General features: G+C 44.1%; 1 protein-coding gene and 1 long non-coding RNA gene across 3 annotated transcripts in view; one reads left to right on the forward strand and one right to left on the reverse strand.

Annotated features, from left to right (window-relative positions):
* The window catches only part of LOC133234236 (uncharacterized), a 79,793-nt gene extending 61,695 nt beyond the window's left edge, over positions 1-18,098 (reverse strand). The window contains exons 1-2 of the long non-coding RNA XR_009732070.1: positions 17,696-18,098; positions 14,231-14,328 (exon numbers count right to left, since the gene is read on the reverse strand). This is a non-coding gene — a long non-coding RNA (uncharacterized LOC133234236). The remainder of the gene's footprint in view (positions 1-14,230; positions 14,329-17,695) is intronic.
* The window catches only part of BNC1 (basonuclin zinc finger protein 1), a 28,683-nt gene continuing 20,662 nt past the window's right edge, over positions 17,042-25,062 (forward strand). Inside the window, exon 1 of one of the 2 annotated variants that reach the window (XM_061394534.1) lies at positions 17,042-17,202. In XM_061394534.1, the coding sequence (XP_061250518.1) occupies positions 17,194-17,202 (9 nt within the window). In that variant the 5' untranslated portion in view covers positions 17,042-17,193. Of the gene's footprint in view, positions 17,203-18,112; positions 18,477-25,062 lie in introns of those variants that run through there. The other variant, XM_061394536.1, reaches the window with a different exon arrangement.

The raw sequence follows: 25,062 nt of genomic DNA on the forward strand, positions 1-25,062 counted from the left end.
GTGGCTAAGACTCCACTCTCCCAATGCAGGGGGCCCAAGTTCAATCCCTGGTCAGGGAACTAGATCTCATGTGCCACAACCAAGAATTTGCATGCTGCAACTATTAATAAAAATCCCACTTGCCACAACTAAAGGATCCCATGTGCCAGAACTAAGACCTGGTGCAGCGAAATAAATAAATATAAAAAAGAGCGAAAGGAGAAACATTATACAGTCCACTATTATGTAGATGTGACACCCAAGGATTTCATTCCTAGCCACAAGTTTTCACAAAAAAGAAAAGAAAAAACATTCTGAGATTTGCAGAGACTCAAAAACATTAGTAAGCTCAGTGCTGTTTAAGCAGAGATTCTTCAAGAGTATTCAAATCACTGTGGTCCAAATTAGTAAAAGAACTATTAATCGTAAGTGAAGTCGTTCAGTCATGTCCAACTCTTTGCAACCCCATGGACTGTAGCCTACCAGGCTCCTCTGTCCATGGGATTTTCCAGGCAATAGTACTGGAGTGAATTGCCATTTCCTTCTCCAGGGGATCTTCCTGACCCAGAGATCATTAATCGTAAAGCTATAATTTAAAAATAAACAGGGGTCATTATTGAAATTGGAGATAAGTATTAAAATCTGCATCAGGTTTTTACAAGCTATAGAAAAAGAATATTACTGATGTCTATATAACTGATACAGGGACAACCCTGGTGGCCCAGTAGTTAAGAATCTGCCTTGCAACACAGGGGACACAAGTTCGATACTTGGTCAGGGAACTAAGATCCCACATGCCTCAGAGCAACTAAGCCTGAGCGCTGTATCTAGTGAGCCCAAGGGCCACAACAAGAGAATCCTCATGCTGAAATGAAAGTTCCCGCAAGACACAACCAAGATCCCACGTGCCACAACTAAGACCTGACAAAGCCAACTTAAAAATAATAATATGTCAATGTATGGCAAAACCCACCACAATACTGTAAAGTAATTAGCCTCCAATTAAAACAAAATAATAATAATAACTGATAAAGATATTGGAACAAAAGAAAGAAAAACACTTTGAAAGATTAAAAAGAGAAAGTTTTATATTGTGGGAGACAGTTTCTAAGGGGTTTCCCACAGAGCCCTTCCTCCCAGTATTCAGGTCCTGGTGAAATTTCCTACCCAGTGTGAACTGGACCTAGGGACACTCTTCTGGCAAAGGGCAGCAGAAGGAACGGGATATCACTTCCGAGATGAGGTTACAGAACAACTCTGGCTTCCACCTAGTTCCCCATTTCTTGTTCTAGCCTGCTTTCTCTGAAGGAAGTACTGCCATGTTGTTGTAAGCTGCTCTATAGATGTGACGAGAAACTGATAACTCTGGCAAACAACCAGCCAGGCCTGGCGCCTGCCAAGAGTCACATGAGTGAGCTTGGAACTAGATCTTTTGAGGGTGCCAACAGCCCCATGGGTGAGTGAGAGATAAATGCTGCCCCAGAGAAACCTTGGGATGACTGCAACCCCAGCCAACACCTTGACTCAATCGTACTATAGACCCTGGGCCATAGGTCTTAGCTAAGCCACATTCTACAAGATAATAAATGTCTGTTCTTTTAAGTCACTACATATTGGGACAATTTGTTACACAGCAATATATAAGTATCATACCTATTGTCTGATTATATTTTAGAAGAATGGGAAGAGGAAGAGAAAGAAGAGGAAAGCGCAGAAGAGCATATTTCTTCTTACCAAAGGGAGTCAAGAAATACCAGCTTTGATTCAGTACAGAACAAAAAAAATGTATAAAATGTTTAAAGAAAATTATTACTAGGTTTAACAATATGGTTGTTGGCTTCCAAATAGTCAAAGTTAAAAGAACATACTTTGTGTGTTGAAATAGCATGAAAAATAGCAAAGAAATACTGAGTGAGAAAGTATGTAATGAAATCCCTTAAGTCAGAGCAAGTATAGCAATTAGACCAGGAACCATTTTAGAAAACAAGGAATCTCACGTTGGGTTAAAAAAGAAAACTCAAAAATATTTATTTATTTAGTAAAGAAATATATTTATTGAGCCCCAACCGGGATACCTGATGAATAAGCCTGACTCAGTCTGACATTAAATACAAACAAGCAATTATGACACAGGATAGTAAGTGCAATGGTGAAGGAAAATAGGACATAAGAAAAGTTGGTTGATGTAACTTTTTCTCCCTTAGTATTTTTAACCCCTTTTATTTTAGGCTATCCACAAATCAGCACCACTTTCCAAACAGCCTTCCAAGATTCCCAAGACATAGCCCTAAGATATACACAAACAAACACAAATTATATTTGCTATAGTCTCTGATCAAAGTGTAGTAAAGTAATAAAGCATACAGTTTAAGAACAAAACAGAAGGCATTAATGAAGTGGAAAGCTTTAAATAACACCTGGCTCAATGAAAAATACTGATAATATAGTAAGAGATGATCCAGAAAAATAACTGGATATATTACATAAGAAAATATAGCAAATGTGGCTAATGATACATTCAGAGTTGAAATCATAGCACAAAAATTTTTTGAAAAGAATTTAGCATTCAACTTAAAGTTCTAGATATAGAGCACTAAAGAAATCCTAAGAAAAATTCGATTAGGAAAATAATGAAGATAAAAGAAACTGATGAAGGAACAAATTAAAAATAGACAATATAGTGAAAAATCTGATTAAGAGGAAAAAAAGAAAGAATTAGAATTGAGAAAATTCACATAATAATAACTATAATATTTTTAATTATATAATGCACACAATTATGTGTTACTTAATTTTAAAACAGCATTAGATTTAATTTAAAATAGCACTAGATGGACATTTCTGCCTAAAAATAAATAAAATAAGGTATAAGAAACAGAAAACTTGAAGAGTAATAAAGGAAAATGAATAGAAAAAAACTATTAAAAAAAACCCTCTAGCCCAACCAGCAGGTTTCAGTTCAGTTCAGTTCACTCGCTCAGTCACGTCTGACTCTTTGCGACCCCATGAATTGCAGCACGCCAGGCCTCCCTGTCTATCACCAACTCCCGGAGTCTATCCAAACCCATGTCCATCGAGTCAGTGATGCCATCCAGCCATCTCATCCTCTGTCGTCCCCTTCTCCTCCTGCCTTCAATCTTTCCCAGCATCAGGGTCTTTTCCAATGAGCCAGCTCTTCACATCAGGTGGACAAAGTATTGGAGTTTCAGCTTCAACATCAGTCCTTCCAATGAACACCCAGGACTGATCTCCTTTAGGATGGACTGGTTGGATCTCCTTGCAGTCCAAGGGACTCTCAAGAATCTTCTCCAACACCACATTTCAAAAGCATCCATTCTTCGGCCCTCAGCTCTCTTTATAGTCCAACTCTCACATCCATACATGACCACTGGAAAAACCATAGCCTTGACTAGATGGACCTTTGTTGACAAAGTAATGTCTCTGCTTTTTAATATGCAGTCTAGGTTGGTCATAATTTCCTTCCAAGGAGTAAGCGTATTTTAATTTCAGGGCTGCAATCACCATCTGCAGTGATTTTGGAGCCCAGAAAAATAAAGTCAGCCACTGTTTCCACTGTTTCCCCATCTATTTGCCATGAAGTTTCCCCATCTATTTGCCCATCTGTTTGCCAATCTATTTGCCAGCTATTTGACCAGCAGGTTTGAATGCTGTCAAATCTTAGAGAAACATAATTTCTATGTTAAAAAAAATAATAACTTTTCCATAGCATTCGGGAGGAGAAGGCGATGGCACCCCACTCCATTACTCTTGCCTGGAAAATCCCATGGACAGAGGAGCCTGGTAGGCTGCAGTCCATGGGGTCGCAAAGAGTCGGACACGACTGAGCGACTTCACTTTCACTTTTCACTTTCATGCATTGGAGAAGGAAATGGCAATCTACTCCAGTGTTCTTGCCTGGAGAATCCCAGGGACGGGGGAGCCTGGTGGGCTGCTGTCTATGGGGTTGCACAGAGTCGGACATGACTGAAGTGACTTAGCAGCAGCAGCAGCAGCATTGGGGAAAATAGGAAGCTACCAATTGATGTTATAAAACAAATATGTCCATGGACTCCAAATTTCTTTGACTTACATACACATAATTACAGGCCAATTTCCCTTATAGAGATATGAAAACCTAAAATGGAACAGAATTCCAAAGGATATTGATGCTACAATTCAATCTCTCAACAATCATTCATTGAACACCTATTACTGGGCAAAGATGATACACCAAGCATTTTATGCTAAACCCTGGGAGATACTAAATTAGTAAGGTATGGCCTTTGTCATCAAGGAGCAGAGTCTAATAGATGGGGAGGGCATGTAAGAGAACAATTTAAATGTGTTACATGCAAAGGAAACCTATTCTCAGAGTATAGCAAGGAATAGGGACATCTAGCCCAGCCTGGAAAAGGAAAACAGAGAACTTTCAGCAAAGACTTCTTGGAGGACCATGAATGAGTTTATTTATTTATTTATTTTTTTGAATGAGTTTAAACTAAGTGTAAAGGAAGAGCAGGAATTAGCCAATAGGGAGGTGGGGGAGCAATGTTCCACCTCAGCTGGTGAAGTTATTCCAGGCAAAAGAGAGAGGAGTGGAAGGAATTCCCTGGTGGTTCAGTGGTTAAGAATCCACCTTCCCATTCAGGGACATGGGTTCAATCCCAGGGAACTAACATCCCATATGCTGCCAGGCAACCAAGCCTGCATGACACAACTAGAGAGCCTGCGTGCTGCAACCAAGCCCAACACAGACAGATAAATAAGTATCTTTTTAAAAAGAGAGAGATAGGAGCAGAGACATGGAGGTAAGCTTGCTTAGAAAAAAACTTCTGTGCACAATAGTGGCCTACAGGCTTAGGATGGTGTATACTGTTTATACTCTAAGTGCAGGGTCTAAACCAAAGGAGGCAGAGTGTGAAGTACAAACAACAGATGATTGAGGACAGACCCTGAGGAACATCCAAAGTGCAGGTGGAGAAAGAAGAACCCACGAAGCTCATGGAAAATGTCTGGTGAGAGAGGAACGAGGAGAACCAGGAGCACAAGATGCTGTGGAACTCAGGGAAGTTGTGGTCCACGGAGACTAATACAGCAGAGGACAGTGTGAACAGGGGAAGAATGCCTGTTGGACGGGAACAAGGAAGTGAGCAACAAGTGTAGACTACCTGAAAAGCTAGGACAAGAAGAAGAGGAAAGAGTGGAGAAGGTGTGAGATCCAAAGGAATGTTCTGGGTTTTTTGTTGTACAGGGTTGTTTCAGATATAATTCTAAAAGTTATGACTTAAAAATATATCATTTCTCAGGATCCTATCAATTGCTCTAGCAGCTCTCCTGCTGGTCAGCTCTCCTGTGGTCAGTCTTGGGCTATACTCAACTGGTGGGTCATGTACTTGGGCTAGTTGGGACACCAGGCTTCTCTGTCCATGTGATCACAGATCCTCTCTCCCAAACTGGTCAGTCATGCTACAGGGCCTCTTCCACATGGCCACTGTCTCTAGCAGAACAGTCTGGGCTTCCTTATAACATGGTGGCTGGGCTCCAAAAGGGAATGCAGTTAAGTCTCCTACATACAAACTTTCAGCTTGTGAACTTTCAAAGATGAGAACCTGCCCTATCACGTACATTAGTTCACATGTCTGGCGTACGTCGTCACGTGCACGCATGCTCTACAAGTGGCTGTGCTTGTGTGCACTTTACTGTACAGCAGCACAGTATCTTTATTTCAAGTCCAGGATTTCCAGAAGCAAGTAGAAAAGCAACAGTGATGCAGCGGGTACTGCTAAAAAGTGCCAGCTGTTGTTCTGTACTACTGCACTTTTCAAGGTGCTGTGCTGTAAGATTAAAAATGTTCTTTATTTTTAGTTACATATTTTCTGTGTGAAAAGCATTATAAACCTATTATAATACAGTACTATATAGTAGATTGTGTTAGTTGGGTACTTAGGCTAACTTCATTGGACTTAATGAACAAATTGGACTTATGAACATACTCTTAGAACGGAGCTTGTTGGTATGTAGGGGACTTACCGTAAACTAAGAGAGAGAAGCTCAGTGTTGCCAAGCCTCTACTTGCATCACATCTGCCAATGACACTTTACCCAAAGCAAATTACATGGTCAAACCTAGAGTCCACATGGGAGGGGACTATGGAACGTGTGAACACTGGGAGACTTGGAAGGAGGAGTCCATTGATACAACAGTTCACTCTAACACTTAACTGTTTTCTTCCCCTAAAATGGGAGAGTTTAAAATATTTATAGGCTGAGACCGACAGAACTAATTGAAAGAGCGTATCTTTCAATTAGTATTCAGTGTCTGAAGATACAACAAAGAGAAAGTATTACTAATAGGTCTCAGTAGGGAAGGGAAGAGGAACACCATCCCCTGAGACTGGAGAAGATATTTAACACAGGTGTTTAGGACTTCCCTGGCAGCTCAGTGGTTAGGACTTCACAATTCCACTTCAGGGGACATGGGTTCGATCCCTGGTCAGGGAACTAATATCCTGCATGCTCCGTGGTATGGCCTGATAAAAAGAGGGAGAGAAGAAATAATTAAAAAATAAAAAAGTAAAACAGGTGTTTAAATGTATTTTGGCTAAATCACTGAGGGGAATAAAAAGGGGAGTTTTCCATGAAAATGTGGCACTGGGATAGAGACACCAACCCCTGCCATCATTCTGCTTCTCCATCAACAGTCAGTCTGCATGCTGAAGCTGAGGAGGCTGATTAAGGTATTGATCCAGGTTTAGAATTTGGTTGTTGGATGCTGCAGAAGGATAGTGGTGCCAGGGAATTATGGGTTATGGGAGATAATAATCTGAGTAATAGAAATGGGGTTCTTACTCCATAGGTAAGAGACAGAGGCAAGGAAGAGACTAATAGGGAAAACAGAGGAGTCAGATGGCAAAATACACAGATGGCAGAAAGGGAAGAGATGTTGAAGCCCGGGAGGTCCAAGAATCGTAGGGCCAGATTACTGGATAGGCAGACCACGTGAACACTGAAATCCAGGAATTAATGAAGGTCCAGGTGGGGTGGAAAATTCTAGCCAATACCCAGGGTCATCAGTGAATGACAGGTCATGACCAGGAAGTGACAGTTCTATGGAGGGGCTGCTCATGAGGACAGAGACTTGGTCTCTTACGGCCTCAGGTACTGGCAATGTCTAACACACACAAGGCACTCAGTATCAAAAATTATTTGTGAGAAGGAGAAATAGCACATGACATCACTTATATGAGGAATCTAAAAAGAAATACTACAAATGAACTTACAAAACAGATACAGACTCACAGACTTAGAGAAGGAACTTGTGCTTGCCAGGCGGAAGGACTAGGGGAAGGGATAGTTAAGGAGCTTGGGATGGACATGTCCACACTGCTATATTTTAAATGGATAACCTACAAGGACCTACTGTATAACACAAGGAACTCTGCTCAATGTTATGTGGCAGCCTGAATGGGCGGGGAATTTGGGAGAGAAGAGATACATGTATCGGAGAAGGCAATGGCACCCCACTCTAGTACTCTTGCCTGGAAAATCCCATGGATGGAGGAGCCTGGTGGGCTGCAGTCCATGGGGTCGCTAGGAATCAGACATGACTCAGCGACTTCACTTTCACTTTTCACTTTCATGCATTGGAGAAGGAAATGGCAACCCACTCCAGTGTTCTTGCCTGGAGAATCCCAGGGACGGGGGAGCCTGGTGGGCTGCCGTCTCTGGGGTCACACAGAGTCGGACACGACTGAAGCGACTTAGCAGCAGCAGCAGATACATGTATATGTATGGATGAGTCCTTTCACTGTTCACCTGAAACTATCACAACATTGTTAATCAGCTATACTCCAATATAAAATAAAATATTTTTTTAAAATAATTATTTGTGCAACAAACAAATGACTTTACTCCACCTCCATCACTTAACACATGTAGAAAACCCAGCCTCCGAAAGCTAGTGTTCAGCTAACCAGTGCTTACCACTTGCTTGCAAAACCACACTAAATATGGATTTCCTTCTCAACCTCCCAGAGGCAGTTCATGATTTTATTATTTTATTCTCTCAGAACTATTTAAGTGGCATTTGTCATTCCCTGGGTGCTGGGATGGAATATCCTGAAGCTGAATGAATAAAGGGAGTGGTTGAAAATCTTCCTTGAGGCCTAGAGGGACTTACTCACTTATTGGAAATAATACATCACATGCATTTTCAAGGCACATTTGGTCCTGTAACCATATCCTCACCAGTCTGCCAACATTTTATTGTCCTCTCTTCTTCAGGTGCTGTGGTCCTACCTTCTTCATTAAGACTCAGAAAATCAGGAAATCACATACACACACTATGGCTGTCCATCCACAGTCATCATAGATTTTTTTTCCCATAGATTCTATAGGCTTTAAGAAATGAATTGGTCTCCAGTTGAGTAGGTCTGGGCTGTGAAAGTCTTCCTGACTCTTATATTTAAATATTAATAGAAATGAAAACATCCCCCCACAGGCTATTGACCACTGTGGAATCCAGCTGAAGAAAGAGGGTGGTGACACACTCCTCCTTCCCACTGGACCAAGATTTCAAAGCTTCAAATGTGTGGTAAATCTAACCAAAGATAAAGATTTGCAGGTGTGTTTTGCATAAAAGCAAGAAGGGCAGATGTATCCGAAACGTGCTTCTAACCAAATGGGACATCTGCAATCCATTACGGGTGTCCTGAAGAGAGAAAGTGAGAGAAGAGGTCTGGGCAGAAAGCCTGCTCAGCAGAAACACGAGCATGAGGACGTGTGTGGACCCTTCTGCCAGGATCTGAGGACGGCGAGGTTCTAAGACAGGTCACCTTTTCAGGGGTAAACTTACATCTCTGCCCAATAACCTGGTTTCTCTCTCTTTTTTTTTTTTTTGGTTCCCTTCTATCGTGTTATCTTTGAAATGTCAGTGCCTTCTCTTTACTCAAGTACACCTACATGTTTTAGTATTTAAGACTTGGCAGCCACCTCAGATAAAGACAGCATTCCCCTCTGTGAGTCTGCAGACCTTCCTTTCTCAGCACTCGCAGAGAGTGATGGGTGTCCTGACTCGGCTTCTTACACTCCCACAGAACAAAGCAGAATTGTCACCACGGCATTACTGGCAGGTTACTCACTGGCTGTTATGTGCTCTGTTTCAGACTCCCAAGAAAACCACTAGCTTTGATTAGAAGGTGTGTAACAAAGGCTGTTGCGAAATACCCACGGCTGTGAAAATGATTCGGAGGTGTGTGACTCCTAGAACGGACGTTACGAAGGTCACTCGATTTTAATATACAGGCTCTATGCCCACGGCTTGCTTCTGGTCTCCCTTTGAAGTCTCAGACTGAGCTTCAGTGACTGGGTCCAAGTTGAGCATAACATGTACCTGGGGTGCTCCTTCTGTAAGTTCCTTCATGAGCCAACAGGTCTGTTTCCTGTATAATGTCTCTTACTGACTTGCCTTTGGATAAACCATTAGTGCTAGGGCATTTTGTTAATTACTAAACTTCTGGTGACAGACAAAACTGGCCTGTTAAAACTTGTGTGGTAATTTGAGGATTTCAAGCCACACCTCTGAGAAATGTCGGTATCAAAACTGATTTGGTGTCAAGACAAGGTGTTAGAGGCCACAGTTTGACAAAGTGGATCCCCAAGTGCAGTTGGCAATTACATTTTTAGAAGTCTTCAATTATGCCATTTTATAAGAAGGTAATTTTAAGAAGCTACAAGTCAAGAATGTGTTTTTAAATCCCTTCATATACACATTTATAGGTTAGCCCCTATTTAAGAAGCACCAGAAGAGCCCTGTTCTAGATACAGTAAGAATCAGCAGTCCCTAACTTCTGAATCTCAAAAGCCAAGAAGAAAAATCTCTTCAAAAATTAAAGTATGTGGTCAGTGCATTTCTGGAAAATATTTTACTTAGGATCAAGGAGGTAAGCATGACCAGAAAAATCGATGTGCTTTAATTAGAAGGATCTCCTCACCTGCCCTGGATTTGTGGATTTAAGGTCTGTGTTTGGAGATTCTCCTAATCTTTTATCATCTGAGAGTGAAAGATTGAACAAAGACTGTTATAACAGAGGGCACTTGGTATTTCATTTATCCTTTATCCCAGAATAATCTTCCAGTAAAACTGAATATAAGTTCTACATCAGCAGAGAAGCTTTCTATTTCTATTTCTGTAAGGAGGAAAAACTCAAATTGGCTTACATGATAAAACTGGTTTAACTGTTCACAAATCTAAAAGGCTTAAGGCTTCGTGCATGGTTTGATCAAAGCTTCAGCTACAGGTAACATCAGAGATTATATGACTCCTTCATGACAATGGGGAAAGAAGAATTTGGCTTTCCATAACCATCAAGCAAAAATCCTGAGCTTTGAGCTGATTGGCCTATGATAGAACCAATCCCTCTGACCAGGAAAATACCTTGGTGTTGATTGGGGCTTCCCTGGTGGCTCATATGGTAAAGAATCTGCCTGCAATGCAGGAGACCTTGGTTTGATCTCGGTGTCAGAAGATCCCGTGGAGAAGGGAATGGCAACCCACTCCAGTATTCTTTGGGAGGATTCCATGGAGAGTGGAGCCCTCCATGGAATCACAAAGTCGGACACAACTCGGCAACTAACACTTTTACTGTCTTTCACCTGAACCAATCACCTGTGGGGTTCAGGTTGGGTCCCTACCTAGGATAAACAGCTGCTACATGCTTTAGAAGGAATGAAATGGAGATTGAGGAGGCAATCACATCATAGCATCTGTTGCAATCCTTTTTCATGCATAAACTCATGATAATTTTTTTTTGGCTGTGCTAGTTGCAGCACGTGGGATCTTCGTTGGGGCATGCAGGGTCTAGTTCCCCAATCAGGGATCGAACCTGGGCCCCCTGAATTGGGAGCTCGGAGTCTTAAACACTGGACCACCAGGGAAGTCCCCTAGTTAATCTTTATTCCGTATCAGAGATGAGGGCTATAAAAAGGAATCTATTTCCTCTAAATTTGATATGAAAAATTTTAAGATGGTTCTTACTGCTTCAAAAACTTAAAATGCATAACTCTAAGTTTGTTTTTCCAACAGCTCTCTTTTCCCTTAAGAATACTCCCGAAGAAATATTTTTAGTTTGATATCAGTGGGTAATTGAGAATGATTTAAAATCCATCCTATGGTCCATCTTCCCTAACCCTTTCTTTCCCAATTTCCAAAAGTAATATGACCTAATCTTGAATTCTCAGTTATAGGAACCCAAATATTTTCTCCTTTGACTTGAATAATAGGTCATTAAATTTGCAGAAGATGCCATATTCCAGGGTATAATGAACCTTACAAGTTTTCTTTTGACACATGTTCACTTGTTTCCCTTCCTGATAAAACCCACTCCAAATCCATCAACTTGATATGCGAAGGGCCAATCTAAGGGATTTCCAACAACTAAGTATTTTTTCTAAACTTTACTTAGAAACAGAGCTCCTTGAGTTCAGAGTTGAAATTGTAATACTACATAAAAGTGTACAGGGAGGGGTCCACTTTTAATATTTTCTTTCCATTGCCTTGGTGAAGAGAGAATGAGCTGTTCAGAAGGCAGGCCTTCTTATGACTGTCGCCAGTTGTTTAAAGGCCGTGGAGGACAGATTAAATGAGAAGCTAACTTCACATATCCCAAACATATCAAAACAGTAGTAGCCAAACTCACAAAATTTTCTCCAAGCCTTACACTTGCAAGACCATCATAAGCATTTGACCTGTCTGTGTCAGAAATGAATATTCTTTCCCAATTGTTGAGAGTGCCAGTGATGCTCACACACCGCAGTACTGGCAGACACGATCAGGGAAGCAGCTGAGAATCAGGCCTGGGTTTGTTTGCAGCTGGGAATTTACGACAGAATTTATCACTCTTTTTCTGACATCCCCTCCTTGAGATTTAGCAGTCTTGGCTACCAAACCCACAACACAAGACCCAGCGCATTCCCCTCTGTGGAGCAGGCCCTTCAGGGTATTGTGGTTCCCTAGTCCCTGACCTTGTGTGAGAAGTGGAGAAACCCGAACAGGTCTCTGCCACCAAAACCCTGTGCCACCTCTGGGACAGCCTCATCTCCTTCCTCTCCATAGGGAGCAGCCCAGGGGCTGGAGGGAAGGAGTTGCAACACTTGGGCCAGGCCTGCAGCAGGCCGGCCTGCCCCTCAGCAGGCAGCTGGGGGCGGTGGGGTGGGGGGTGCAGTTTGGCCTGAACGCTGCTTAGTCAGGATCCACTGCTGAGCTGAGCTCCAGATGTGCCCAGACCTGCCGCCACCAGGTGTCTGTGTCTGGGCTGGGAGGTGACCGAGCCAATATGACTCTTGCCTCCTAGTGTTTCCCGACACCGTCCTCTGAGGAAGGTGGAGGACTCAGGTGAGGCCACCTCAGAAGACTTCTGACAGAGCCATGGCTCTCTGCCCACCCCGCATGTCAGAAGCCTTTCCCTGTCCAGCTCCTCTGGCCTCACATTCCTCCTGCCAACCGCCCAAGGGCAGTTCCTCCTCCAGCCACAGGTAAGATCAGAAGAGAGGGGGGCAGCCACCCACACACCATGCTGGAATATGCTGTTCCCATCAGTGGTGCCCAAAACTCCACAGAGCTAAAGCTGGAGATTTTTTCCTTTTTATAATGAGGACCCCATGGTTTAAAATACCCTTTTTTAATTAAAAAAAAAATTTTTTTTTCAAGTTCATTCGTTCCCACTGGAGAAAAACTTCTTGTGAGAATTAGTTTTTCAGTGAGCGGCAATTCTATATTTCATAGAACTATTATCAACTAGAGGCAGTCTCATCAGTGCATAAACACTGTAAAAGTTTACCAGCCCAGAGACTTCCAGTGGTTTGGAATTTGCCTTCCAATGAGGGAGTGTGCAGGTTCGATCCTTGGCTGAGGAGCTGGGATCTCATATGCCTCATGGCCAAAAAGCCGAAACACAGAGCAAGGGCAGTATGTAACAAATTCAATAAAGACTTTGGGAATAGGTCACATCAAAAAAAATCTTAAAAAAAAAAAAAAAAGTTTATCAGCCCGTTAGTGAGCTCTGAATCCAGAACAAAAAGGTTGCTACTAATCTCCAGGTGGCTTTTGAGAATTCCATTTAAAGCTAAAGTAGGCATTGAGCCATTTTGCATCAGGAGTGATACTCATCCTACAAATGTTTACTGCACATCTACTATATAGTACAAACCCAGGACCCAAAGAAGACATCACTATATATAGCAGAGCATGCACATGAACAGCACATAGGCCAGATTCAGCCCGAAAACATACTTTGTTTGACTCAAACAGTATTTATCAAAAATTTTAATGAGTTGCAAACTTTTAGATATCAGGATATTTCCAGCTTCTCTTGAAAACTCAGGAAATCTGGCATAAGTAAGCCCACATTCCCAGCTGATGACAAGCAGAATAAAAACTGATCACCTCACACAGGCACTGGCTCTCAGTTCACACAACCCCCACCTGTCTTGCCTACCCCAGCTCAAGTTGCCCCGCCTCTCAGGATACACCAACAGTTCTCAGGGTGGGCCATCATAGCATACCTCCCAGGAAAGGCCTCATTCAAGGACAGGGCAACCCAGCCAAGCCTCTCACTTAAGAAGAGCAGCTTTGGGCTTCCCTGGTGGCTCAACAGTAAACAATCTGCTTGCCAATGCAGAAGACACAGGGTTTGATCCCTGATCCAGGAAGATCTCACATGCCATGGAGCAGCTAAGCCCATGTGCCACAATAAGAGAAACCACCACCACAAGCAGCAAGGGCAAGGGCACAGCAACTAGAGAGTAGCCCCACTCGCCACAACTCGAGAAAAGCCCATGCAGCAACAATGACCCAGCACAGTCATAAATAAATAAAAATATTTTTAAAAGGAATTACTTAAAAAAAAAAAAAAAAAAAAACAGAGCAGCTTTATGCCTCCTTAAGAACAGGTCACAGGGCTTTTCTTAATTTACGCCTTCTCGACTTTTACTCTTTTTAATAAAGCTTTTTTTTAATCCCTGGTATCAGTGAAGATACTGTTTTTTTATGCTCACGACAACAACAAACTGGACACAAACAAGAAATGGCCAGGCTGAAGCAAAGAAGCACACAGAGGCAAAAAGGGAGAACTGTGAGAACGGGGTAGGCCCTCGGGGTACACCATTCACCAGCTGAAGAAGCTGAGGCCTGGAGACAGGAAACTCATGCCCATTACTGACCAGAAGAAGAGAAGCATGGTCTGGATGGTCCTTACCCAGCTAGTGCCACATCCTTTTCTTCATTCAGGGGTGGTTTCTCTGGCCCAGTTTCTGCTTACATGTTTCCAAGGAGAGGCAGAGAAGTCCATCAAATCTGGGAATAAATAGGAAGGCTGACGTCAGAAGTCACACTTATCAGGTAGGTATATGGTTCTCGATGAACCTGTAGAAAATAAATCAGCAATTTTCATCTAGTCCTAACTGATTCCCTATATGGGTCCAAATTGTCACATTTGGAGAAATGTATACGTGCATCCTCAGGTGTCCAGGTGGCACAGTGCTAAAGCATTCGCCTGCCAATGCAGGAGATGCAGGTTCGATCCCTGGGTCAGGAAGATACCCTGGAAGAGGGCATGGCAACCCAGTCCAATATTCTTGTTTGGGAAATCCCATGGACAGAGAAGCCTGCCGGGCTACAGTTCATAGGGTCACAAGGAGTAGGACATCCTTGAGCATGCATGCATGCATATGTGTATCCCAACGGTGCATGTTGGAACAGACAGGCTTTTTTCACATTTTCAAATTGTGTATTGCCAAAAATCCTCCTTGTCTGTAACTAGAGTTAAACAGGTTGATCCTGATTTTTGCTTCTAGTGAAAGGTTTTACTAAAATATAATTAAGTTGTAAATTAATTTTACAACACAAAGATACTGACTAAAATTGTCAATGAGACAGCTGGGCCACTGTCTGGGTCTTTGACATTTCAGTGTATTTATAAGCCTATACGGCTATTCAAGAATGCTGAAACCAAGAACTTCTCTGGAAATGAATTTAAATTAATTACAAGATCAGTTTTACAAGCAGCAGAAAGGGAGTAGAATAGCGTTCACAGAACAGAAACTATCTTATTTAACTCTACCTATCTAACTAGGACAGGACTTCATACCTACTTTTAAAGATGAGAACAGTGAGACTAAGAAAGCTGTCCTCCTCAACCAGTTTCCAATTGTGGGAACCAGCTACACCCAAACCATTCTAACTCCAAAACCTGGGCTTTGTCTGCTGCAGCAACTCGTAACACAGAAGTCACTAAGATGAGTAATGACCAAAGAAGTCAAGACAAGGACACATCACGACCAGGCTAGAGAATGTAATAAGCACAATAAGAGATGCAGCTGCAAGTGCCTGCGGGTCAGAAGAGGACAAAAGCAGGCGGAGTGGAGGGCTGGTGGATCAGGGAAGGCCTCTGAGAAGCGGTGACATTTGAGAAAGGTCCTGAAGGATGCATTGCATTACAACAGGCAGAGAGGAGGAGAAAGGTCAAAATGCTGGGAGTGGGAAGGAGGAGGATATGAACGGAAGGTAAGCTGTTTAGGTTTGCAATTCACAAAGCAAAGCTTCATAATAAAAACATTCATGTGAGAAAATGCATCTTGCCAACACCTTGCCAAGGCAGGGCAAAGAGAGACCATCACAGGAGGTCAGGCAACCTCATACCTGCACGGAAGGGCACCACGCTGCAGACCCAGGGCACAACCAGGATGCAAGATGTGTGTGTCCAGCCTGCCAGGCACAGGCAGCAGGAGCTCTCTGGACTACTCCATGAAGGCCATATTCTCCTACTTTCCTCCACAGACACCACAGCTGCTCCTTTCTCTCCTTTTCCACTCAGAGGTCTGTGAGGTTCAGAGCCAGGACCCTCTGTCTGAATGTCTGCAACTCCCTTCTTTTCCCTTCCATTTCATATCTTTTTTCACAATGTGCAAGGTTTCTGGGGTTTTTTTTTTTCCTTTTTCTCCTTCAAAGATCTTCACTAGCAGCAAAGTAGGTGGGATAAACTGGGGGAGATGAAGGCAGGATCCCCACTAAGTCCAGCCTTCAGAGAATTATTTTAGGTACCTGAAAGCCTTCAGAGAATTCTTTTAGGGACCTGAAAAGGGAGAGAAGGCAAGACTCTCCTGCAGGGTCTGCGTCTGCCCCAGCGCGGGGCAGAAGAAAAGCTGGGTCCTGTTTCAGCAGCCGTAGGCCATGTCTGTCTGCTCCTAGAGGTGAAGGACGCTGTGTCCCCAGGACAGAAGGCCAGGCTCCCCCCGCAGGCCGCCTCCCCTTCTCCTCATGGGGGCCTGAGTTCCTGCTAGGTTTCCCAGGACATTTCATTTTGTCCTTAACATCCCATAAGGTAGGTGAAAACTTAATCGCATTCTACAACGGAAGCAACTGAGGCTTAGAGAGCAGTCACTCGTCCTCGGGACTCGGTAAAGCGGGAACTGACTAACTCACACTACAGAAAGGAAGCGGGACTGCCCCGTTAGCGGTTGTAATAAACCTTCCTGGCGCCCTCCTTTCTCCACATCCTGGGATACGTCCCCCACCCCCACCACTTCCTATGGTAATAAAGTTTTTGGTGATGAGGATGGCACAGCCCTCTTCTTGGCCGTGGTGGGACCCCGAGTGCGCCCCGGGGTGGGCAGGGCTGCAGGATCATCGCCCGCGATGGGAGCCAGAGAGAGAACTTCAGAGCGTTTCGCCCTTCCCCGGGATAGGCAAACATCGACACGTCCGTGTCTTTCCCGACAAGTGCCTTCAAGCCCAGCGGGGGCAGACACCTCCGCGCCGGCCGCCGGCGAGGTCTCCGCTGTCTGCCGGGGCCACGGCCTCGCCTCAGCTGCATCGATTTAACGCGTTCGTGGGCCGCCCCGGCGGGAGGCGGCTTCCCGGCGGCACAGCAGCAGCGCCTCAGCCGCGGGCGACTCGGCGGCCCGGCGGGAGGGGGAGGGGAGAGGGGGAGGGGCGCCCCCCGGGGCGCAGGGGGCGGGCGTGCGGGCACACGCGGTGCGCGGCGGGCGGGGGCGGCCACCGCGCCGCGCGGCCGGGGCGCCCGGGGAGCCGCCCACTTCGCCGCGGCGGGCCCCGACGGCCGGAGCTTGGATGAGGCGGCGCCCGCCGAGCTGGGGCGGACGCGGGGCGACCCGGGACGGAGACACGCGCCGGTAGCCCCGGCACTGCAGCGGCCGCAGGATGGCCGAGGTAAGCACGGCGCCCTCCGCGGACGCGGGGCCCTCAGCGCGCGGGGTGGGGCGGCCGGGAACGCCACTCGGATCCGGGGCCGCTCGGTTCTCGGGGGCGCGCCCCGGGCCACCTCCCTGAAGGCCACCTGCGCGGTAGGGGCGGCGGCGGCGCGGCCCTTCTCCGGGGCCAGGCGTGAGGGAGCGTCTCCGCAGCGGGGAGGGCCCGTGGGGGCGCCCGGACCCGTCTCCGCCCGACGCCCCGGAGCTGCCCGACGCGCTCCGGGTGTGAGACCGGGGTCGGCGGGCGAGGGCGGGTCCCCGGCGTCCCCGGGGCCGCGTCGAAGCGTCGAAAGTGCGGGGTCGGGAGGGACCGGGCGGCCGCGTCCTCCCTTCGCGCGTTTTCCCGCCCCCTCAGCACCTCCACTGTTCGGTCCAGTACGTTGGGACTGTTTCAGCCGCTCTTAGCGCAGAATTAATTACACAGCTGCTATTTTAAAGTGACCATTTTTCACCTGGATTTTGTTTCTGGAGAACTGAACGTGCCTTCGGGTCCCTCAGAGAATTGCGGAGCCGGGCGAGGGGCAGTGACGGGGGCTCCTGTTGGGATGGGGTGGTTGGATGGGGATGGGAGTCTTTTGTACAAAACTACAAATGGAGACGCGGTCGGGTCTGGGGGCTTCCTGGGACAGCAGAGAGTCGAGGGTTCAGAGTCAGTTTTTATAAACGTTCCAGCTGACCTGCCGGGTGCGCGGAACGGTTCAGCACGAGATGTTGCCGCAGCCCCGGGAATCGGGGTCGGGCTCAAGTGTTTCCACGTCCGAGCCTAACAGACGGGGCTCTGGCCCTTGCGGGGGACGGGGTTCCTGCGGGTGACCGGGCCGGACCGGGCTGCGGAGCCGGCGGCGGTGTCGAATCCCGGGCCGCCCTAGGCTTCCCGGCCTGGAGGTGCCGCGACCGCTCTCCTCCCGCGCTCCGAAGCAGGGTCCCGGCCCGCGGGGCGGTGGACCGGGGGCCCCCGGCGGGCGGAGAAGGGGGCGGCGGCCACTGCGTGGTCCCCACTGCTCCTCCGGCCAGACCCCAAGCCCTAGCGGCCGCCCGGCTTTGCATAAGCTCCTAAGGATTTGTCAGCCAGATGTGACAAGATTGTCGAGAGCGGCGAGTGAAGGAGGAGATCTGATATTAATCAGCGCATAGCTCGGAGCCAAACTTTCTCAAATGCGGTGTAGAAACATGTTCTTCTCATTTAAGGCATCTCTTTGTGGCGGCGGGGCTGCCACCGGCCTGACTTTGACAGTTAAATGGAATGCCAACTAGCAGCCTTAATTGTATGAGTAAAGTTGTGTGTTGTTGGGGGGAGGATCAGACACGCTAAGGTTCAGTAATGTCCCCTCGTTTTATGGCTGTGCTCACCGCAGCCCTCTGAAGACAGGGCGTTTAAATGGGGCCAGACGCCTGGTCGCAGCCAGGCCTCTGCTGTTAACGCTTAAGGGGCCTAAAAGAGGCCCCGCTGGTGTCCTGGGAATCCCTGTCGGGGTGTGTATGCGTGTGTGTGTGTGTGTGTGTGTGTGTAGGGGGAAATATGTATTCCTACAGCTTGGGATTCATAGAGCAGATTTAGCAACCATTTTTTAAAAAGCATATTCTTATCAAAGCAACAAAGATTTTGGCTTGACAGTAAGTGAATTGAAAAACAGCATTTAGCAGGTCATTTCTTTTTCTGGTGTCCTGTTCCTTATTATTTTAATTTGCTGTTGGATTTCATGGCATCTTTTCATAAGATTTCTTAGACTCTTGGTTGCGAGTATGTGCTTATATGTTAACAGTTTTGTTCAGTGATAAATATGGCTTTTCCTTTGTCCCCAAATCTCTTGATTTATCAATATTTCATTTAAATTGAATATGTCAAAATAAAACTTTTGTGCATCACGTAAAAGAACATTACTTCAAATGTTATAGATTGTCCAAGATTTGATTTTTGCTTTATATAGGTGTGGAAAGATAGCCACCGCTTTTGCTAAAATAAATTTTGATAAATAGCTTTATCCTTTGTGGCATACCTAAAAGAATAAGATGTGTCATTATTTGATTTCTCACCTTATAAGTTTGCTGACTTTAATTTCACCAAGGAAGTTGGTTGAACATGTTCTGTTGTAGCTAAATGCTGAGAAGTGGTGGAATCTTCACTTAGCAGAAGTACTACTCATATTTTGGGAACTCATGTTCAGACATCTGCATAATTTAATTTGGAATATCATCTATGTCCATTGTTGTATTCCCTTCAGAATAGTAAGGATGCTTCTTTTTCAATCAGAGAGTGTAGTGAGTTTGAAGTAGTGATTTGGCTGTTGATATCTACAGGAATGTGGAATGATGATCTGTTTGTTTTGGTTATAATTCACACTAGACATATTAACCCAAATGGAGTTATTGCAGTAGAAGCATAAAGTTTGCACAGAGAGTTACCTTTATATTATTTTAATTTTTCACACCTCTCCCATGCAGCAGTTAGGCCTGCGTCCCGAGCCCATGCTGGCATTCTGTACCTCAGCTTGGGAAGAAGGATGAACCAACCTATTGGGTGAGAAGAGCCATATTGGTTTCCCTGTGGAACAAATCATAACTGTCATTTAAGCATACACTTAGAATTTATGAACGCCTAGGGATAAATATAAATGGGAAGACATTTGAAAAGTTCAGTTTGCCAGTACAGTTAAACCACAGTGAACAGGGTGAGGGGTATAAGTGTCTTTTAGCTTTTGTGTATGGCTTTAGAAGTTATTTTGACAGTGGCCATTAAAGAGTTGCCCTGAAGGTTCCACGAGGTAAATTACTTGCAGGAGGAGCAAGTGCTTTACCCCAGGGTGAATTTTCACCTCTACAGATGTCATTTAGAATGAGTTACTTTTGTCAGAAACAGTCCTGTTTTAAAAGAAGGAGAAATATCACAGCTAAGGTGAAATCTCAGTGCTGAGCAGCACATCTTTTTGATAATCTGAGATCGAGATTTAGAGAGTCAATAGATTTTCGAAATTACTATTCTGAGCAGTCTATAGATTTTGAAATTTTATTTATTTAGATATTTTATTTTTGATGACTTTTCTGAGAGATGTTAAAGATAACTGGATCTGCACAGAAGAGGCATCTGGAAAGGGTTTTTTTTTTTACATTGGTTTCCACCTAAAAAACCTTATTTGCTCTTGTCATTCTTTGAAGCCCTTTTTCCTAATTCTGGAAATTCCAAGATTACGGTGCAGCCCCATTTCTCTACTCAGACACATGCCTATTTTATCCAGAAAGAGTGGGTCTAAACAGAGCAGACCTGGTTCGCCAGGGTCCAACTTGGGGTCTCCTCAAACTTTGCATGAATAAGCAAACCAGCTGTCGCTATTCCAGTCCACGCATAGACTCATGATTATAAACCAGCCTAACATACCACAGGAGGATTCTGCCTAGCCGGTGGGGGCTGATAATTTCAGTTAGCTAATGTGAGAGAATAGAGAGACAGACAAATAAAATGTTGTGAAGGCCAGGTCCAAACAGCCTACATGGAAGGAAATGGTTGTCTCAAGTAAACTTAATCCAGGCTGCTAACTTTCTTCACAGAGTTATATTACTTTGTCTACTCTTACAGATTCTTTGTGTGATCCTTCAGTAGGTGCTAGCGAACATCAAAGTTGTTTTCAATTCTGCATCAGCTTCCAGAAGCATTGTTCTCCTTCTGTAGCCCTCTGATTATTTCTTTCATTATTCCTTATGAGGATAAAATTTTTATACAGACAACCCTGTTTCACAATAACACCATGCTGAATGTTAAGACTGTGATCAGGATGGCATACGCAAATCTGATCTTTTCTTTTTAAAAACTTCGTTTGGGAAATCTCAGGATTTTTTTTAGTATATTTAATCTTTAAAATCTAGTTCTCACTAAGTCCCTGAAAGGTTTGCAGAATTTTACTTAGCAATGTTCATAATTTCATCACTATTTTGCAACAGCAGAAAGGGTGAACTAGCATTGTTTGTGTGGTTAGAATTATCCTGAAGTGTAAATGTGTTGGGGGTTTTTTTGTTTTGGTTTTTATTTCTTTTTCCCTAGGTTGACAGTTGTGTCCAGAAGTTCCCTACATGAATAACATTTTTCCATTTTTTTGTTATCAAAGGTTTCTGAAAATCACAACTGAGGTCTCTCACACATAAAGGAGAAAAAAAATGTATATCATTTATATAACTATAGATTTTTGTTGCTGTTGTTGTAGCTTTTTAAAGAAGAAATATTTGGTTTGGCTTCTATGGTCTTATTTGCATATTTTTCTGCTTTTTATATTTTCTGTTTTTAGAACTAATAATTTTAAGAAAAAAAGGCACAGCTGTTAAATTAGTTTGGCACAGAGTTTATACTTTGATTTATAGAGATCAAAAGAACAAGTATTTTCCCCATCTCCCTCTTTGAACTGAGCAGCAAGAGAACACTCCACGTGTGTCACGCATGCTTTCTACTCACAGGTAGACCTGGCCCAACATCTGTTCCCTGAGTTCTACCTCCCACCTGCCCTTTTCTCTGCCAGACCCCTCTCCACCCTCTCAGTCTTCTTTGACCAGCCTCTCTTTTCATCCCCATCCTTGCAGTAAGAAACCAGATTCTGTCAGTTTTCCTTCAGTGTCATTTTTATATTGCAGATGCCACCTTCCCGGTTTCTGAGGCTTCTCACATCCCTCTTTCAACCAGGCTCACAGTAAACGCTTGTCTTCCCATTGTTAAGAACCTAATGATTCCATGAACCTAAGAGAGAGACTCGTGGCTGCCCATCTGGACAGCCCACCCCCACCCCAACCCTGTTTTGCCTTTCTGAGTCAGCTCTCATTGCCCATGACAGAAATCAGCCTCCTGGGCCTGACACACAGAGTGTGGTGTTTCTTGTGTGCACTGTTGAGAGCATGAAGACTCCTCTGGCCTCTACGTAACATTGCTCTCTCCCTCTACACTGTCTTACTCAAAACTAAAATTGCGGGGAGAGGTGGAGTCTTGATTTATCTTTTTTTTTTCACTTTTTGTTGTTCAAAATTTTAAGCAAAATTAGATTAGTTTAAGAATGCTTGGTGATACGTGCTTGGGGATTCCACAGTGATCAACTTTGAGCCAATCCCATTTCGTCTGTTTCTTCTACCCATTTCCCTCACCATCATCAACACTGAATTCCTTTGAAGCAAATCCTGAACATTCAAACTTTTCATTCATAAGTATTTTAATATGTAGCTCTAAAATAAAAAGCTCTTTTTAAAGAAATGTAGTATTCTGACCATTTAGCACCTAAAAATTAACAATAACTTTGGAATGTCGTTAAATTTCTAAGTGTTCAGATTCCTTCAATTGTCTCTTGAAGTTTATATTATCATTGATTTGTTCAAATCAGGATTCAAATAAGGTCCATAAATTGTGTCTGTTAATCTACAAATTTATGTTTTACTTTTTTCCTTGCAATTTACCTATTGAAAAAACTGGGTCATTTGTCTTATGGAGTACTCCCGGCCTGATTTGGGGTTTTGTTTTCTTGTGATGTCACACAAGGATGTCATACAATCCTTGTGATATCTTTGTGAGGAAAGTTTAAGCATTCCTCCATCCCCTATACCAAAAGGCTTGATCTAATTCAGATTCGAACTTCTGGGGCGAGAACACCCATATGTAGTAGTATGTATCCTCCAATGCTGAGGCAAGCAACCTGGTGGTTGTCTTTTCGTTAAGAGTTGCAGAATGCTAGTATTCTAATTCTTCATTTATTTATTCACTGGAATACTCTAAAGAGAGTCCTTGCCTCATCAACCATTTGCTTGCCTTGCAGTACATTTTGTATAAAAAAGGATGCGTGCTTGATTCTTTATTTTTTTTTAACCATTTTTTGGGTTCCATAGCATCCTCGAAAGGTGGCCAGTGAGTTTTACATTTGTTTTTACTATCTTTTGAATTTACTAGGTTCTAGTAATACTGAATGGCTCACACTAATTTTTAGCAAATCATATTCTCTGTTCAGCAATTCTTGGTCAACCAGGATGCATGGTTTTCCTTTCCCAGTGAAGCCATGTGCTTGCTCCCCTAGAGCAGACACCAGGAGTTCCTCCTCCTGTCTCCCCGAGGCTCCCCACTGTTAATTATTACCTGTACATGGTAGATGTGTTAAAAACAAATGATGACACCCCCCCCCAACAACAACAAAAAAACAATTCGTTAAGATTTTGGTTTCATTTTGTCAAACTACTGTGGAAGACGATGGCACGATACACTTCTGGTCCATGTAGAGTTCTCCAGGTGGACCTCAGTATGGTGCTGCCAGCAGCGGATAAACTGCCTCACACAAAAGGACCACATGGATTTTCTTCTCCCTTCACCGAGTTGTCCTGGGACACCTGGCAAACAATGATACTACTTTTAGAATCCTAGTTGTAACTCTGTGGGTTTGCATATGTTAGAAAAACTTAATGGAAAGTGGAAGAAGTTAGAGAAAAATGGCAGGAGGGAAAGTAGGGAACAACAGCAACAACAACAAAGCCAATTCTAGTAAGAGAAGTTAGAAGTACAAAATGTGTGTAAGAGGCAAAGAGCAATGGGGTAGAGATCTCCCACCCTTGAATTAAGCATTTTTCCAAACGAGGAAGGCTAGATCTGCAGCCAGGAGAGAATGGAAATACATTGTCACTGTAAATGAAAAGAAAGAAGTCCTCTCCCCAAAAGTAAGGGTGGTCCAGCCACTTTAGAAGATGTTTTGTATTATAGATTGGCAGTTTTTGATATGCAGTGTAGATTTCCAGGACTCAAACATATGAAAAGCAATTGTCTATATTCAACATTTAAAAATACAGTTTGGAACAACCTGAATCACTTTTCCTCCAAAGCTTGGTGACTTTTAAAAAGTGATTTGTGATTTAGCAGACCAGATCCTTTGATTTCAAGTTGGGAAATTATGATTCTTAGAACTGAGAATCTGGCCCAACCTTAGAATCTCACACTCAAAGAGAGGACCATAAACTCTAAACTTGGCCTTGGTGATCTCTACTATTAATAGTAGTTTTTTTGCATAATTTTTATGCTGCCTTCTCCGCAGTCAATAGGAAGTTGTTGTTCAGTCACCAAGTCGTGTCCAATTCTTTGTGACCCCATGGACTGCAGCATGCCAGTCCTCCATGTCCCTCACCATCTCCAGGAGTTCGACCAAGTTCATGTGAATTGGTGATGCCATCCAACCATCTCAGTGTTTCCCATCAGAGTCTTTTCTAGTGAGTCAGCTCTTCGCATCAAATGGCCAAAGTATTGGATCTGCAGCTTCAGCATCAGTCCTTCCAGCGACTTTAGGATTGACTAGTTTGATCTCCTTGCTGTCCAAGGGACTCTTTACAGTCAATAGGAAGATCAGTGTGTAAATTAGGAATGGCACTTGGCTGCTGCTTAGTGAAAAAGCTCCTAAATAATAGTTGCCATCTTTTCTGCTCAGCCATCCTTAGGGCCTGATTTCAAGGTTGGGCTCATGTGCACCTATGAGGTCCAGGCATCATGCTCTTGTTCCAAGAGGGAAGAAGGAAGAATGGCAAAAAAAAAAGTCCTCCAGCTGAGTCAGCTCCCATTTGTAAAGAGCTTTCTGTAAACCTCTATGCAACAACTTATACTTACACACATCAGTCCTTAGTGATCTGGCCACCAAAATTATTAGTCGCTCGTTCATGAGCAACTAACTGGACTTTGCAACCCCATGGACTGTAGCCTGCCAGGTCCTCTGTCCAGGCAAGAATACTGGAGTGGGTTGCCATTACCTTCTCCAGGGGTCTTCCCCATCCAGGGATCAAACCTGGGTCTCATGCATTACAGGCAGATTCTTTACCAAGGCAGATCAGG

This window comes from Bos javanicus, chromosome 21 (assembly GCF_032452875.1).
Source record: "Bos javanicus breed banteng chromosome 21, ARS-OSU_banteng_1.0, whole genome shotgun sequence".
Classification (NCBI taxonomy): Eukaryota; Metazoa; Chordata; class Mammalia; order Artiodactyla; family Bovidae; genus Bos; species Bos javanicus.